Source organism: Micropterus salmoides, unplaced genomic scaffold (genome assembly GCF_014851395.1).
Source record: "Micropterus salmoides isolate LMB-PRFRI ecotype aquatic unplaced genomic scaffold, ASM1485139v1 Ms_hic_scaffold_15, whole genome shotgun sequence".
Lineage (NCBI taxonomy): Eukaryota > Metazoa > Chordata > Actinopteri > Centrarchiformes > Centrarchidae > Micropterus > Micropterus salmoides.
Genome location: NW_024040596.1, coordinates 19398057 through 19413043, shown reverse-complemented (window position 1 = coordinate 19413043; position 14987 = coordinate 19398057). Strand labels below are relative to the sequence as shown.

The following is a 14987-nucleotide window of genomic DNA, read 5'->3' as shown; positions in this document are numbered from 1 at the left end:
TTTAAATACACAAAAGTGGATTTAAGTATTAGTAGTAGTATCAAAAGTATTTTTTTAAGTAGTTTCTTAAATGACAGGGACACCATGTTCTTCTGTACAAAGAGACATGACGTGAAGAAATTATTAGACATGAAAAGTGTTAATCATTATTCAAAGATGTGGCCCTGGCCAGTAATACAAAAAGAAAGAACAAGATGTTGTTGATGATGTGCTGTTCTGTTAGAAATGAAGAAAAAAAGAACTGTTTGAATTTTCAGTTCCTATTTTTATTGTCCTTTTAGAAAGTGACAACAGCATATCACATGCGCATACTCTAACTGTTTTTATTACCATACCATAAGTATAGCACACTCTCCTGGTAATTGCTAATCACAACAGCTTATAAATTAAGAAAATTAATGAAATGCCGTCATCAGTTTCATCTTAATTGCCGGTGATTGAACTAAAACAAAAGGGAGAAGTGGTTGGTGAGACCGTTGACATTGGGGTTACTGTTCATTCTCTGTGAGCTGCTCCCTGGATGACTCATTCGAAAACTGCAGGAAGGGAGTGCTGATCTCACTTGACTGCATGTCACCAGCCACTCGCAGCAGGCAACTGAGGACCATGTCCTTAGCCATGCCAGCCTCCAAGTTCCCTTCCCGGCTCAGCTGCAAAGTGATCTGGTCTAGGCTTGTCAGGACTAGCTCTGAGCCCAGCAGAGGGCAAATTGGGCCCGGGTCAGAATCCGAACCAGGGCCCCGCTCTCTGGCCATGTTCTCCATCATGTATTGCTGGTACAAATCCAAGAGCTTCTGCTCAAGATAGTGATTTAGAAGAGAGTTGGAGAATGGACCTTCACGCCCCTGGAACAAAAAGCTCCGATCACGGCCACTCCCCATTCTCCAGCGATTTGAACCTCCCCTCGGTGGATGGGGAAGTCCACCCTGAGATGTCTTTCCTGGGGGAGAATCCTCCACAGCTGGAGGGACATCACAGGACTGGAGGAAGGGTCCAACAGCCTGTGCATCAGTACAGAGCCGGAGCTCACCATCATTGGCTGTAAGAGGCAGCACCTGGTCGCCTCCAATATGGAGGTCGCTGTAATTTTGGCAGATGCTCTGACAGAAGGAAGGAACCAAGAATGGGGAATCACCCCCTGAGTGAGCCTGAGCTGGGATCTCTATCTCTGAAGAGATCTGTCTGCCTGGCTGGACTCTGTGGAAATCCAAGGACTGCAGTGGAGAAATGTGCAACTCCAATGAAGCACTCCTGTTGTCTGCACAGTCTGTCTGCACGGGGGAATTATGATGAATGAGTAGAGCGTGTCTGGTGGAGCCTGCCATGAGGGTAGCAGGTGTTCTCGGCAGCCCATAAGCACTCTGGAGAGCCTTCTGAGGTGGGAGGGGTTCCAACAACTCCAATTCACCATAGGTCATGCTCAACAATCTGCCTTCACAAAGCATGGCTGCAACAAAGAGCACATACTCAGAAGCTGTGAGCCGAGTTATAAAAATACACAGCAGTATTCAACATGTGATACGATGCAACAACATAAATGTTTTAGTAATGTTTATTTTTATATAGAGAGAGAGAGACACATGCAGTATATACAGTTGAAGTCAAAAATTTACATACACTTCGGTTGAAGTCATTAAAACCTAATGTTTTAACCACTCCATAGATTTTATGTTAACAAACTATAGTTGTTACAGTAGTTTACAGACAAATTATTTCACTTATAATTCACTATATCATACTGAGATGTGCCCTTTATCCTAATACAAAAAACTTAAGTGATTTAAAAATTGATAAAATTACCAGAAAACTCAATGATAAACACCAGATCATCTATGACTTTATGAATGATCCCTCAATCCCTCTTCAAACACTCTTTAAACCGAGTCTAAACTTATCTAATTCATGATCCATTTTTATTTCTGTGTGTAACAAGGTCAACATATTGATCACCTGAACAGAAAAAGACATCTGTCCAAAGAAGGATTTACGAAAGGGCACCTTATCATGCATAAAGATAAATTATATTCCTACCTTCGACCACAATCAAAGTCTCTCAGTCGGCTTTCACCTGAGGGTGCACTGTGTCCTCCCACAGTCTTTATCACAGTAGAGAACTTCTTATAAACACTGCATTTTCTGCCGATATAGCCTACCAAAAATGTATACTGTAGATCTGCATGATTAACAGTGTGCATTCATGTGCGAGGTTTGTTTTATACCACCCCAAGAGGAAGTGGTATAAATTTCCCAATTCTGCAAACCTGTGCTGCAGCTGTGTAAATCCTGTATATATATTTCAACACATCATCTTGCAGACATCTTACAGACAGGCTGAACATATTCCCCTCAAGTTCTTACTTATGTAAATTCATCTACAGCCTTACTTAAGAAAGTACCTACCTCTGCATTACTTTGTCTCGTTGCCAGGAAGTGAAATGGCAGATGTTCTATTCTTAAAAACATAAAATAAGCTACAAAAAGAAACCACAGAAGTTTTGTTTCCTTGTAAAAGAAACAGGTGTGATTTTAAGCAGAAAAACAGCCATATTTAATATGGTAAAATATCAGGAAACAGAGAGTTTGACAAGTACCAATTCCTGTTTTCGTTTTCTGATAGGCCCTACCACAAATTCCTCAGTTACCTCTCTGTGAGGACAGTTAGGAGCTCCTAGCCTTGCTCCTCCTGTTATCTGTGCCCCTGCCAAAGCAGGAGTGTGACTTCATGCTCAGTTATGTAACCACAACTCATCATTTCCTCCTTGAAACTTAATGTTGAACTATCCAAGTAACTTTGTCTGAGACCTTGGGATATACTTTATTTTACCAGTTGTGAAATGTTATCTCTTTCACAGGAAAAACATGGAGAGATCTAAATCAGTTACCTGGTGAAACGTTCAGGCTATGTTTATGACCAGGATTCATCTGAGATGAAAGTACTTTGTATGCATATATGACTTGCTTCAGTTAAGACTCTTGAACTCAGACTTTCTCCACTTGCAGCAGGGAAGCCCAACAATAGAAGCGCATGAAACACGAGACAACATATTTTATTATTAATTAGGTGAAGAAACCTCGACATTAGTCAACATGAACTTTATAAGTTTGTTACACCATCCAGGTTATTCCGACAATTCAAATAGTACCTATTTTGATCTGTAGTTTTCATATAAAGACAGAAATTGGAACAGTTTAACCCATCCACAGCTTAGCTTAGTTTTCCTGTCCTGTCTAAAAAAGAATTTATTAACATTACAATTTAAAGCCCAGAGTTTGTTGGATTGCTGGCTGTTGTTGTCCACTAAGTCACGTATGAGTCAGGATATCTGACACAGGGCTGCTGCTCAGGAGTAACAGTAGCACAAAGTGTAGAGTTACCGACCCGTTGCTACAGCAATGTTGAGATCAGGTTAGGCAAGAGACTCAGTCCTGCTTTTGTGCCACAATAGAGTAGCTGTTTGGTAACTTCAGCACCCTGGACAGCAGTGAACAGCTCCAGTCAAGTTTTTGTTTGTTTTCAGAAATACTGGCTGGCCTGAAGAGACGAATATGGACAGAAGTTTCACAAACACTAAGGAATCTAAGGACAAGCCTGTAACCCTGAAAGACTCAGCTTAGAGGAATGTTCAGAAAGATTAATAACGTGTTCCGTCCTAACCATCATGGACACAGATCGCGTGATGGTGGTGGGTTACGGTGCGAACAGGACTACCACAATGCCTGCACCGTCAGGCTGGTACGCAGCACCTCCATGCTCGTGGTGGGAGAGAAAACTCAGGCAGCTGCAGGCTCAACTTTGAAACGAAGCAAAAGTACAGTGAGCATCGAGTCGACCTTGTACTATTATCAGAGACAAGAGGACAGGATATGGCTCTACTCTCACAATCAGAACTGCCTGGAGTACTTGGAGGCGCTGGTGGCTCTGAGACGACAATACACAAAGAGTGTGAGTAACTTGAAAAGTAATGATACCATGGCCACAGTGTCCTCCAAGAAGAAGCCCGCACCCCCGCCGCCTCCTACAAAGGAAGAACCGGTAAGCTTATATCATCTTTCCCAGAACACATGGCAGGCAATATCAAAGACAAATGTTCTCCCATTTAATAACCACAGATATCAAGAGCCAAACCGTCCGCCCCTCCAGCCCCCGACGAGGAGAACACTTTGCAGTTCTTTGATGCAGTCATCGCCAGCTGTGACAGTGAGCCAATGCGCAAACCATATCTGGATGATGGACATGCAGATGTCGACTTCATAGGTGAGTTTGAAATCTTCTTTATGGTGACAAAAGAAAGTAGATGGTAGAAAGTAGAATGCTGGAGAAACTAAGCAGATTTACTCAAGTGCTGTAAGTTTGTATGTGCAAAATATAAGATGATTTTATAAATATGATGTACTGATTTACTTAAAACAACCCAACAGAAGATAGCAAAAGTATTCCCGTCGTGACGAGCTACAACGTATAAAAATTGTAGCTTGCTTGTCAAGGCATTAATAATAATTAGCCAATGATATATTATATAAAACTCCTCCTTCAGAGGAACAGCAAAGAGCCACTGGTACACATATGTGGATGACAAAAGGGTCAAAATTAAAACCCAGGAAGTGCAAGCCTTTACAGAACACATTGACTCGGTGGACAGTAGCATCAAATTCACACAAGAGGATGTCAGCAACAACAGTTTCAGGCTTTCTTACACTGTGCCACACACATTGAAGAGTAACCAGGACCCCACACCACAGAGCTGATAACATACTAACAAATGCCCACAACCATGACTCAACAAAGACAAGCCAACTCCTCAGGTCATGACTCAGCGGTTTACTTACATCTAAAGGATAAGGGACACTCTTTTGAGAACAACGTTCATATTCTAGATAGGGAGGAAAGATTGTTTAAAAGAAGAGTGAAAGAAACCATTAACACCAGAGTAGAGAAACCACCTCTCAACGGGCAGAGGGGCTGAGGCGCCACCTATCCCCCACATACAACGCTGTCCTTTCATCCCTTCCATGGAGATTACACAAACATTCACATTTGGCCCCATGTGACAGGTTGTACAGACTTGGCCTAAGGTGCCTCCAACGACCATTACAACTGTTGTTGCAACATAAACTTGATAACAACCGCACAGAGGTTAAATAACTGGGACTCCCTGCCAGTTATTCAAAACTGAAGAAGCCTCTTGGGTGAGAGGCATCTTCGTCTTTGAGTATCTTCAACCAAGCAAAGTTGACATTGATTTGAACCTTTCTTGGATAATGGATCTGAATATTTCTTCCACCACTCAGGATAAGAGACGCATAGTAATTTAAATATATTTACTCAAAAACAGTGCCTGATTATGCTTAAAGCCCCTGCACACATCCATGGTACACCCACGCAGATGTCAGTGTGTACAAATTAAGCCTTATTGACATCTCTATCACTTTCTTATGAGTTCTGTTGCATCTGTCGAGATTAATTACACCTTTATCAAATTCATTAGAACATCATGATTGATGATATCATGTAATTCCTTGCAACTTGAGCAGAGGTCAAATCAACCGGAATTAAAATACTGTGGTGTCTTCCAAGCACAACATGCATTTTACTCCTTTGTCAGTTAAAAAAAAATTTACAATGCTATATATCAGGCTAAACATATACAGAAGTACTAGTAGTAGTTTGTGGCAGTATAGTAGTAAAATTGTAGCTCCACCTGGACCAGCAACAGCACTAAAGCGCTGTTTACAGGTTAATGTATCAATTATGTATAACACTCTGACAGTGTCTTTTTACTTGTGATGCATACATAGTTTTGCTGCAGTTAGCTTTACTTAAATGACTTATAATGGAATATTATAACATTGTTATACCACTACTTTTGCTTAAGTTAAATTTTGTTTTAAAAAGCAGACGTTTTGGCTTATCTTTGCAAGTAGAGCAAGTAAGAGTCAGTAAGCAAACATATGCCATAGCCATGAACTGAATGCAGCCACTGTTAGTCTTATTTACTACGCCTCAGCTTCTCCTGCTATGACATGTTATAATGTATGCTGTGAATGTCTATTGTTCTTCCACCACTGGTTAGAAGTCAGAGCCGAGTGCGGTTAAGGATTGGGAAGACCGAACATAATTTGTAAGATACTCATTTAGCTATTTAGCCCCTGCTCTTTTTGGGCCAGCTGATTATGGATATAGGGTCTTCAAGGGAGTTAAAGCTACCGGTCTCAAAATGACCTCCTGCCTTAACTCGGGTCCTCGCTCTCTGCTCTTCTCTCCCACAGTGGCCTCCAGCTCGGCTGAACACGACCTCCATTCTAACTGGGTCTTGCGCGTTCCTCGAGCTGCAGATGGCTCCAAGCAGACAGCGGTTCGTGACTGTGCCAATAAAAGCGTCCCGAAGAAGAAAATCCAGAGTGGGTCCACATGCAGCAGACTGCAGCTGCAGAGGAACCCGATCCATCTGCCCAAAGTGGTGGAGAGCGCATTCCAGACTCTGCGCTTCAAGCCCAAATTAAAAAAGTAGTGAAGCCTGACATTTGAAACCAGCAGCACTGCTGAGGTAGAACTCAACCTAGTTTGTATGGACAGACACGATGCTCTGAATTAAACAAGAGAAATGTTCAATATTGTGATGGGTATGGAATTGAACTGCAGAGAGACTGCCTTATTTCGATGTATCAATGCCAATGGTAAAATGCAACCAAGTCCTTCCCAGCAATAAGCTGAAAGGTAAACACACGCCTGCACGAATGCCTTTTTCATTTAAGAGCGAGGTTTAGGCTCAAGGGCTGAGTTGACTGAATACTTCAAAACCAGCTGAAGTTATTCTGCTCATCATTACCGAAGTTAAAATGGTCTCAATTTACCCAACTAAGAAAAACACATTTCCTGACTTTATGGTATCTAGCACTGCTGATATTTCAGGATTTATTTTCCTGGGCGCTGAGATATTTGTCACTGAAATTTCTGACACAAAGGGGGTGAATCTTTTTGTAGTGCTAACAGCATTGAAATTTAAATAAACCCTGAACTATCTGCATGCTTAGATACCACTGAGGGTAAGAAAAAACATCTTTGTTTAATTTAGACCATTTACTAAAGTCTAAAAATACTAAAAGCCCTTAATTCACAATGTACATAAGTATTATCAGCAGTTTGACTCATATGCAGAATGGCTTCCAAAGTGTTACATTATTGTATATTATATTCTGTTTTTATCACTACAAATACATGAAAGAGTATTTTAATGTTGTAGTTCATGAATGTGAAGCCAATTTTAGATACAGTATACTACTGTTTACATTAATAGTATAGTACTGCATCATATTAGTGTATTATGGGTTTTTTTGTAAAATTCATCTGAAAAGTAAGTAAGTTTAGTTGTTAAACACAGTAAAAAGTACAATATTTCCCTCTGAAATGTAGTGGAGTACAAGTATAAAGAAGGAGGGGAGTGACAAGACACTTGGCTCATGAGACAAGACATGACATTGGGTTCATGAGATTGAGACTAGGCAAGATTTTAACACAATTTTTTAGAAATCTTCAGTGCTGAATTATGTGAACATTTTGAGCATTAAATACTTTATTTCCTGCATTATGGTGAAAATGTTTTGGTTTATGTAAAGAGAAACACAACATTCAGGAGGCATGTCACAATTCCAAGTATTGAACTATAACAGAATATAATACAGTAAGGCTCTCAGGTATCCTGTATTGCTTTCAAGTATTATGTTTCTCCTGTAACATCATCCCTGCTGAGTGAGCTCACATGCAGGTATGATTTAATCTTCCTCCTCTTTAGAGTTGTTTGTGAAAGTAACCTCTTTAAATGTGACTGTGGCACCTTTTCACCTCTGTGACAAATTATTTCATTTTAATTCAGTTAGAAACTCCTGGGCTTTAATAGCTCCTGTGTTTCAGCAGGTTATCTCCCACATATCGGTGTTCTCTGACATGTCCAGAGAAAAAGTGGTGATATTACGAGACTAATACCATCACTTAATGAGAAATCATAATAATTTTAAGTCTACCTGCATTACGTTATTGCTCTGCTGGTAGTATCCCCTTCATACTGTTTGGAAAAGGACACTAACTGACTAACTTCTGTGATTACTATCAAAGTGTACGCCGGTGTCACATCAGCTGTGCGGAGTTGATTCAATCCCCAAGTCAAAATTATCAGTTATACATTTGTTTTTCACTGCATGAGAAAATTGATGTATGGCGTGAGAGCTTTGGTCAACTGCGTGAGTCTCGTGAGACAGCTTTTAGCCTGACGAGAGATCTCGTCACACCCCTACAGAGTGGCATGCAATACTCAAGTATTCAAATGTGTCCTTAAGTACAGTTCTGGAGTAATGCTCTTAGTTACATTGCACCACTGGTAAGCTGGCCCTTAAATCATATTGCAGCATGCTAATACTTATAGCAAAATACAAACAGTAATAGTAATGTTAGAAAAAATGATGCTAAATGACTTGCCATTATTCCTTTTCCCTCATGCTCATCTCAGTGAGTCACTATGTCTCATTCCCACCATTTAAAATGAAAATCATGTCAAATCCATTTTTTTTTCTTTATTACAAATGCGTCATACAAAACCAGTAACTATATACTCATTCATTTCTTTTCTGCTTTGCCCTTGGGGCTAAAGAAGGATGACATAGTCTTCATGCCAGTCTTGTCTACCTTAGCCAGACTTTTCTGAGCAGCAGTCATCTTCTTGGGCGGCTGAAATGGGGGGGGGGGGGAATCAATCAATGTCATCTCTCAACAACTTTACACAGACAGCAGGGAATTCATTGCATATCATGAACATCAATTCAAGCTGAGAGAAAAAACATGTTTGCACAAGGTAAGCCCCTTTGACCTGTGTGTATACGCTACAGACAAAGCGTATAGAAAGCGGTCAACAAACAAGAGCTACACTAACAATCACTCAAGGTGATGAAGAAAGAACACAGATTCCTCCAATAATTGTTTGGTCTATTCAGGCAGACTTCTCTGTATACACTCACTTTCCGCGCATAGTCTGCACTGTTGAATTTGGTGTAGTCCTCTCCGGCCTCCACCGGTTTGTCTGAAAGTTTCCGCTTCTGCCAAACGAGGAAGTAAGATATGCTTTTCATGACAAAGAGCAGCAAACGTTTTAGCACAGAAACACCACTACGAGCTAGGTCGACGTCACACAGTCACTGAAAAAGCCTCTTATAACCCATGTTAAAAACAAACAAGCACACCACCTGATCATATATATATGAAAATGCAACACTGTTAGAGTGAGGTGGAGGACTACAGCAAACATGCACGGTGATTTCGACAGCATGCAGAGAGAGAAGAGAATATGCTATGCCGAATTCATTCACTTCTAAGAGAGACACTAACATACTTTGGAAGGAGGTTCTGTCTCCTTTGGGCTTGTGAGTTCTGGTAACCTGTGAAGTAGAATAAGAGGCATACTGAATCTGCATCTCCACCATACCTTAACACAAACAATGATCATAACTTGCAAGTGTTGGATGTCTGAACTTACTGCAAGTGTCTGAAGAGGGCTTTGCTCAGGTCTTCACTGATATACTCTGATATCAGGCCATGGGCGTAACGCAGGTAGTCCTCTGTACCATAAAGATGAGACAATGACAGTGCCAGTTTTGCCAACTAGCAATATATTCCAACTTTATGTTTAATATAGTTTGAAGTTGGGGAAATGTTGTTTTAGGATTACACCCCACAGATATAAACGATGCAATATTACTGCCATCTATTGGTCAACATCCTCCCTGCTGAAGAAAAATGTGAATATAAAAAGAAAGGAAGATAAAAAAAAGAAACTTTGCGCATAACATGTTGCCTTTCATAGGAAGGTGAGACTGGAATTTAACAAGATGGGGTTTGTCCTAAACAGTGAGATGGTCTGAAGATGAACCAACTTACCCTCATGGTAGTCTGACTCTGACTTTACTCTGATGTATGTTGAGGATTTGACTCCTTCTCCCACAGAGATATTTCTCGCTTTGAGTGCGAGGACTGTCCTCTCTACCTACACCAACAAGTCAAAGAAAAACAAAAAAAAGCAGTTCAACTGTGTGAAACCAACAGTGCATTTTTACATGAACACACAGTTGTCTTGATATTTTTACAGTAAAAATAACTTGCACTGGACAAGCACACAATGACATTTTTGAATTTCATATAAAATAGTGATGATGAGAACTTTAGAGTACCTTTTTCTTCAACCAGTTCATTGTCTTCTCTGGACTGTAACGATGAAACTTCAGTTTTCCCACCTCTGTTAAGTATGAAATGCAGCATTTAAACAAAGCAATCAGCACCAAAGTTTAGATATATTGGCTTCAAAGTTAAATGTTACCTTTTTCCTCAGCAACGTGATGCAGGGAGGCCAGGGAGCGTGTGCAGCTCAGCAGCCTTGAACAAGCTGGGAATTCCTCATCCATAACAACTTGATCTACTGGCTGGAACTTCCCCTGAGAAGCAAATGACAGGGGGAAAAAATGTAAAACATATATTGTGACTTTAATGTGTGAGGTTTAAGTTAGAAAATTTAAATGACTAAATTCAAGTAATTTTTACAGCCATTCATATACTGCTATGGTTATATTAGAGACACAATATTGCTGTTCTAGTGTCAATTAATATGGTAAGATGGCCACCACTTTTATTTGTGATGAAGTCACAATTAATTTTAATTAATTAATTTAGTCAAATATTCTGGTACCAAACCCACAGTCTGCTGATAGTCCAGTAGTGAGTTAACACCTTCTGATGACTCTAAAACGAGTCTTACATCCATGTTGTATCTTGTTTATATGACTGAACACTTCCTGAAAAAGAACGTCCACTTCTTAGTGCCATTTCTTCATAGCATCTCCAGCTACAGTAGGTGCAGCCAGATACTCTATGTGAGCAGCACAGGTGAAAAGAATTAGCAACCTGGCAATTTGGCTTTGAGAAGAATCACAACGATGCAACCGTATAATGAAGACTGACGTTTTGAAATGTTGCTCCTCGTGGTTGTCAGTAAAGAAGCAGTTTCAACACATAAACCAGAATGTGTCATTTTAACATTTGTTTTGTGTGCGCTAAATGAACAAAATACAACAAAACAGGTTTGGAGTTGTAAGAAGTCTTATTTTATATCTTTATAATTGTTAAACGTTCTGCTTCACCACCTTCAATATTCGTAATAAGACAAATTACAGACATACTCGACCTATCAGTACAATCACTGCCCACAGCCTCTTCCAACCAGCTAACCAGTATAGCCGGACTGCAGCTCTGTGTCTACATCATGATGCTTGGTGCTCAAACACAGTCAAAGTTCATGTACAATGTTTCACCAGCTGTCGAGTTAAATGTAAAGATGCAGACCATATTATCAACTATGTTGCTGCTGCTGTTTACATACACTCCTATGAGATTAATTCATTATCAAGCTGAAGCCCTAAATATATCTAATTAACTGATCTTTTGGAAGTGTTAGTATATAAAATAGGCTTGATATGAAGTTTGTGCATATGTATATCAGACTCCAGTGGGAATCAAACCCATCACTCTGGAAGTTGTTGAGAGGCAAAACAAGACTGAATTACATCACAATGATCAGCATGAAAAAACATCGCTGGAACAAGAGGTGTGAGATCAACTCAGATTTCTGTTTCTTACCTCTCTGCCAGATTTAATCAAATAGGGCAAGATTAGATAGAGAGGATCCATTGGTGTTACAAAGAGCAGTCTCCCATCTGTTTAAAGAAAAGAAACACAAACACCTGAATAACACATCGACAAGACCATCAATTACAGCCTCTAAATAGTTAAATGCACAGAAACATCATCAACTTTACCACAAACCATTTAAACTTTTAAATCATTTAATCATCATTTTAAACACTGTTGTAAAGACGGGGCATATTATGTGAACCTGTTCAGTCACAAACTTTCGCGATGTTGTTTGTCTGTGCTTGGCGTATGCATGGACACCGTTCCTTTGGACAATATTTTTCAGTTTTTATGGCGAATGCAACAGCAGTTTCTGCACACGTGATCTGGCTTCTTTGGAGCTCTGCTGGTTGACCCAAGCTGCTATAAACTGTTTTAAATTCTACTAATTAGAGGTAATGTGAGCAACCTATTTAGCAGTGTTTTTATGATAATGATTAGGCTGCTTCAGAGTTTACGTTGTAATGAGGAATGAGACAAACCTCTCTGTACTGCCTGACCAACAAACCAAGAGTGGAAATCTTCTTCAAATGCTTTGACCTCAAACAGCTGTACATCATCACTACTCAGCATATACAGAGAAGCCGCATCTGCAGGATAATAAAAAAAAAAAAGAGGAACTGTGTTACTTTCACTACCACATCTGCAAACGTACTTCCCAAGAGACAGAATTAGACTGCAGTGAAAACTCAAAGCCAACATGCAGGCACTTCAGAAGTTTAATAGGGCAGCAACTAACAATTATTTTCATTAGTGATGAGCCTGTCAATTATTTTCTCAATTAATCGATTAGTTGTTGCAGAAAATTGTTGATCAAATGTTATTTTGTCCACAACACAACGATATTTAGTTTACTGTCATAGAGGAAAGAAAATAGTCACATTCGAGACTTCGAGCTGAAGTCAAAGAATTTGGAATTAGGACCCAAAGTAATTAATCCATTATCAAAATAGTTGGTGGTTAATTTAATACTTGACAACTAATTGATTAATCCACTAATTGTTGCAGTTTTAAAGTTTACTTGGCTTTGTCTTTTATGTGATGTTTTTTATTTATTTTAATCCACATGTTTGTTTGGTTGGGCAGGATGTAACAACTGTTTTCATTATTGATCTGCAACAATTTTGATTACTGATTAAAGTTGCCCTGTGGAGTTTCTTGTTAACAAAAAGTGATGTTTACATTCAGAGTTTAGTCACTAAAATGTATTGTGTGTCTCATCAAGGTCTAACAAATGTGCTGAATGATTTTCCTTCCTCATGAAACATCTGCACAGCAGCATTGTATAATGTCTTAAATCCAGCAGTTTACATCATCCACATTTACTTACTAGCAGTCTTTTTGGCATGTCACTGCTAGCTGTTGATTAATGGAATAGGGTGAAACCAATGGCAGGATTATGCATCACCTTTACCGGTGAGCCATCGCACAATTAAAGGTCATACACTTCACAGGGAGCCTTCAATTATTTAAGTCCTTTTATAAACAGAAATGCCAAAAAGTCCATGATTTTAAATGTAAGTATTTGCTGATTTTCATCATCTTCTATGACAGTAAACTTAATATCTTTTAGTTTTGGACTGTTGGTTGGGCAAGACAGTTAATCTGAAGATGTCACCTCGTGCTTCTGACAGTTGAAATACCTTGTTAAATTGTTAGTTGTAGCCTATGTTAGATGAATAACAATTTTTAAAAAAAGCTAGACCTGTAGAGGGATTCCTTAATCGCACAAAAGCTGGGTCACTCTCGTGTTTCTGTGTATCGACGACTGGTTCTGCGGACACCAAAACAAGAGTAAGGTCAATGATAACATCTCTGAGAAAACATCACTGTGTACTCTGTGGGTAAGTGACCGCTGCAAAGTTACAGCTGCATGACATCCTGAGAACGAACAAGCATTTATGACTAACTTAAGGTTGATATTGTTGGGTGAGCATCATTTTGACAAGCTAACTTAGTAGTAATGTGTCATTTCCTGTAATATAAAGTCAGAGGCATGCTAGTGTAATGGCAATACAATAACAATTCTACCACAAATGACAAAGTTATCAAGGTCTAATAACTCTGCTAAGAAACTAAGTTCACATAGCAAGCTAACGTTAGCTTGACATAACTGAATGTCTTGTGCTTAACCTACCTGCGGCAATGACAACCCAGCTGTCGTTGTGTACATTAGGCGTTCGCTTCTTTTTAGTAGCCATGATGTGTAATTCAGCTTTTCAGGGTTAACGTTAATTTTTGGCGACGTGTTTTGCCTATATATGTTATATTTGGGCTGAAAACAGCGTTGGCCTACTGGAGGTGATGCCTATTTTTTTTGCCTAACGACATGAGCTCAGAAAAGGCGCCTCTCTCTTTGTGCACTTCCTGCGTTTGACATATACGGGGGGAAACAAGACATGTATTAATGCGCTCTCAGCTTATTTCCATATTTTTTTGTAAACAAGCTACACCAAACAGATTTTCGAAACCAAAATAATATTCTGGTGTTGAAAAAAAGTAAAACAAACAAACAAACAAACAAACAAAAAGACACCGTGGTGGACTTTTTATTCACCCGGTTCACTGTTTTTAATGCAGTGGATCGTTCCGTGGTGACGTCACGCCAACGTGCAGTTTCTCAGTAAGGCCGCTAGAGGTCGCTCAAGAACTTTGAGAAGAAATACACCGTAAGGTTTGGGTTTGTCCGACACAGTTTGCCTCCCCGTCACTTGGCTGATATTTTCTGAAATATAGTTATGTCTTGACAGAGAGCCAAAAGGTCTCTACCCTCAGGTGCAGGATGTTTGGTGACCAGTTGTCCTTTAGCACACTGGCACACAACAGACTGGTGGATCCATCTGTCCTTAGGTAAGCGGAGGGCACCTCTCTCAGGAAATGACAGTGTGTGTCCCAGTTGGTTTTCAGTGAGTCACTTGTTTTTTTTCCCTTCTGCACTGTTCACATACATACTCAAACTGGGATCTGTATGATGCTTGTGTGTGTGTTTTTTTTTCCATCCTCTTTAGCTGTGTCATCAATTTGTTCAACTGTCCAGGGGTCCCTCTGATATTTGTTTATATAGCTTGAGCTGTTGATTTCTCACTCTCCTAAGACACCTATAGCACAGTCCATTAACAGATTTTTAATTAGCTTGTTTTGGTAATAAGGAAGGGAGGGCGTTGTGTGTGCTGTGTGACTGAGCTCACCTTTTTTCTGCCATTTCAGTTTTGTTATGTTTTGTATCACATTCTTTTCTCTCATTTTTTGTCCATTTAAAAAT

The 14987-nt window shown here is 39.7% G+C and overlaps 3 protein-coding genes across 4 annotated transcripts; 1 reads left to right on the top strand and 2 right to left on the bottom strand.

Annotated features, from left to right (window-relative positions):
• Positions 1–244: 244 nt before the first annotated feature.
• On the bottom strand, positions 245–5595 carry LOC119904310 (TLR adapter interacting with SLC15A4 on the lysosome). The gene is made up of 2 exons (XM_038720882.1): positions 2032–5595; positions 245–1447 (listed from the first exon to the last, which is right to left on the bottom strand). Exon 2 carries the CDS (start codon positions 1443–1445, stop codon positions 489–491), a length of 957 nt encoding a protein of 318 aa, XP_038576810.1. The 5' UTR covers positions 1446–1447; positions 2032–5595; the 3' UTR covers positions 245–488.
• On the top strand, positions 3620–6509 carry LOC119904312 (uncharacterized protein C13orf42). Its single transcript, XM_038720886.1, has 3 exons — positions 3620–4033; positions 4111–4255; positions 6268–6509. The coding sequence occupies exons 1-3, from the start codon at positions 3620–3622 to the stop codon at positions 6507–6509; spliced, it is 801 nt and encodes a 266-aa protein (XP_038576814.1).
• Positions 6510–8549: 2040 nt separating this feature from the next.
• rnaseh2b (ribonuclease H2, subunit B) lies at positions 8550–14089 on the bottom strand. Of its 2 annotated transcripts, XM_038720883.1 has the most exons (11): positions 13863–14088; positions 13431–13499; positions 12208–12315; positions 11672–11748; positions 10359–10473; positions 10213–10277; positions 9923–10028; positions 9522–9603; positions 9378–9423; positions 9007–9084; positions 8550–8719 (listed from the first exon to the last, which is right to left on the bottom strand). In XM_038720883.1, the coding sequence occupies exons 1-11, from the start codon at positions 13924–13926 to the stop codon at positions 8609–8611; spliced, it is 921 nt and encodes a 306-aa protein (XP_038576811.1). In that variant the 5' UTR covers positions 13927–14088; the 3' UTR covers positions 8550–8608. The 2 variants fall into 2 exon arrangements, with proteins under 2 accessions (XP_038576811.1, XP_038576812.1); XM_038720884.1 differs by lacking the exon at positions 9007–9084 and having other exon boundaries at positions 13863–14089.
• Positions 14090–14987: the final 898 nt, after the last annotated feature.

What these genes read in the sequence shown, in the direction of transcription:
- LOC119904310 (XM_038720882.1), bottom strand. Translation starts at nt 1,445, where the DNA reads ATGCTTTGTGAAGGCAGATTGTTGAGCATGACCTATGGTGAATTGGAG.
- rnaseh2b (XM_038720883.1), bottom strand. Translation starts at nt 13,926, where the DNA reads ATGGCTACTAAAAAGAAGCGAACGCCTAATGTACACAACGACAGCTGG. An exon ending in TGATTAAATCTGGCAGAGAG is followed by an intron (nt 10,474 to 11,671) that starts GTAAGAAACAGA and finishes TTTGCTTCTCAG; the next exon opens with GGGAAGTTCCAGCCAGTAGA. An exon ending in TCACGTTGCTGAGGAAAAAG is followed by an intron (nt 10,278 to 10,358) that starts GTAACATTTAAC and finishes CATACTTAACAG; the next exon opens with AGGTGGGAAAACTGAAGTTT.
- LOC119904312 (XM_038720886.1), top strand. Translation starts at nt 3,620, where the DNA reads ATGTTCAGAAAGATTAATAACGTGTTCCGTCCTAACCATCATGGACAC. An exon ending in CTCCTACAAAGGAAGAACCG is followed by an intron (nt 4,034 to 4,110) that starts GTAAGCTTATAT and finishes TAATAACCACAG; the next exon opens with ATATCAAGAGCCAAACCGTC. An exon ending in TGCAGATGTCGACTTCATAG is followed by an intron (nt 4,256 to 6,267) that starts GTGAGTTTGAAA and finishes TCTCTCCCACAG; the next exon opens with TGGCCTCCAGCTCGGCTGAA.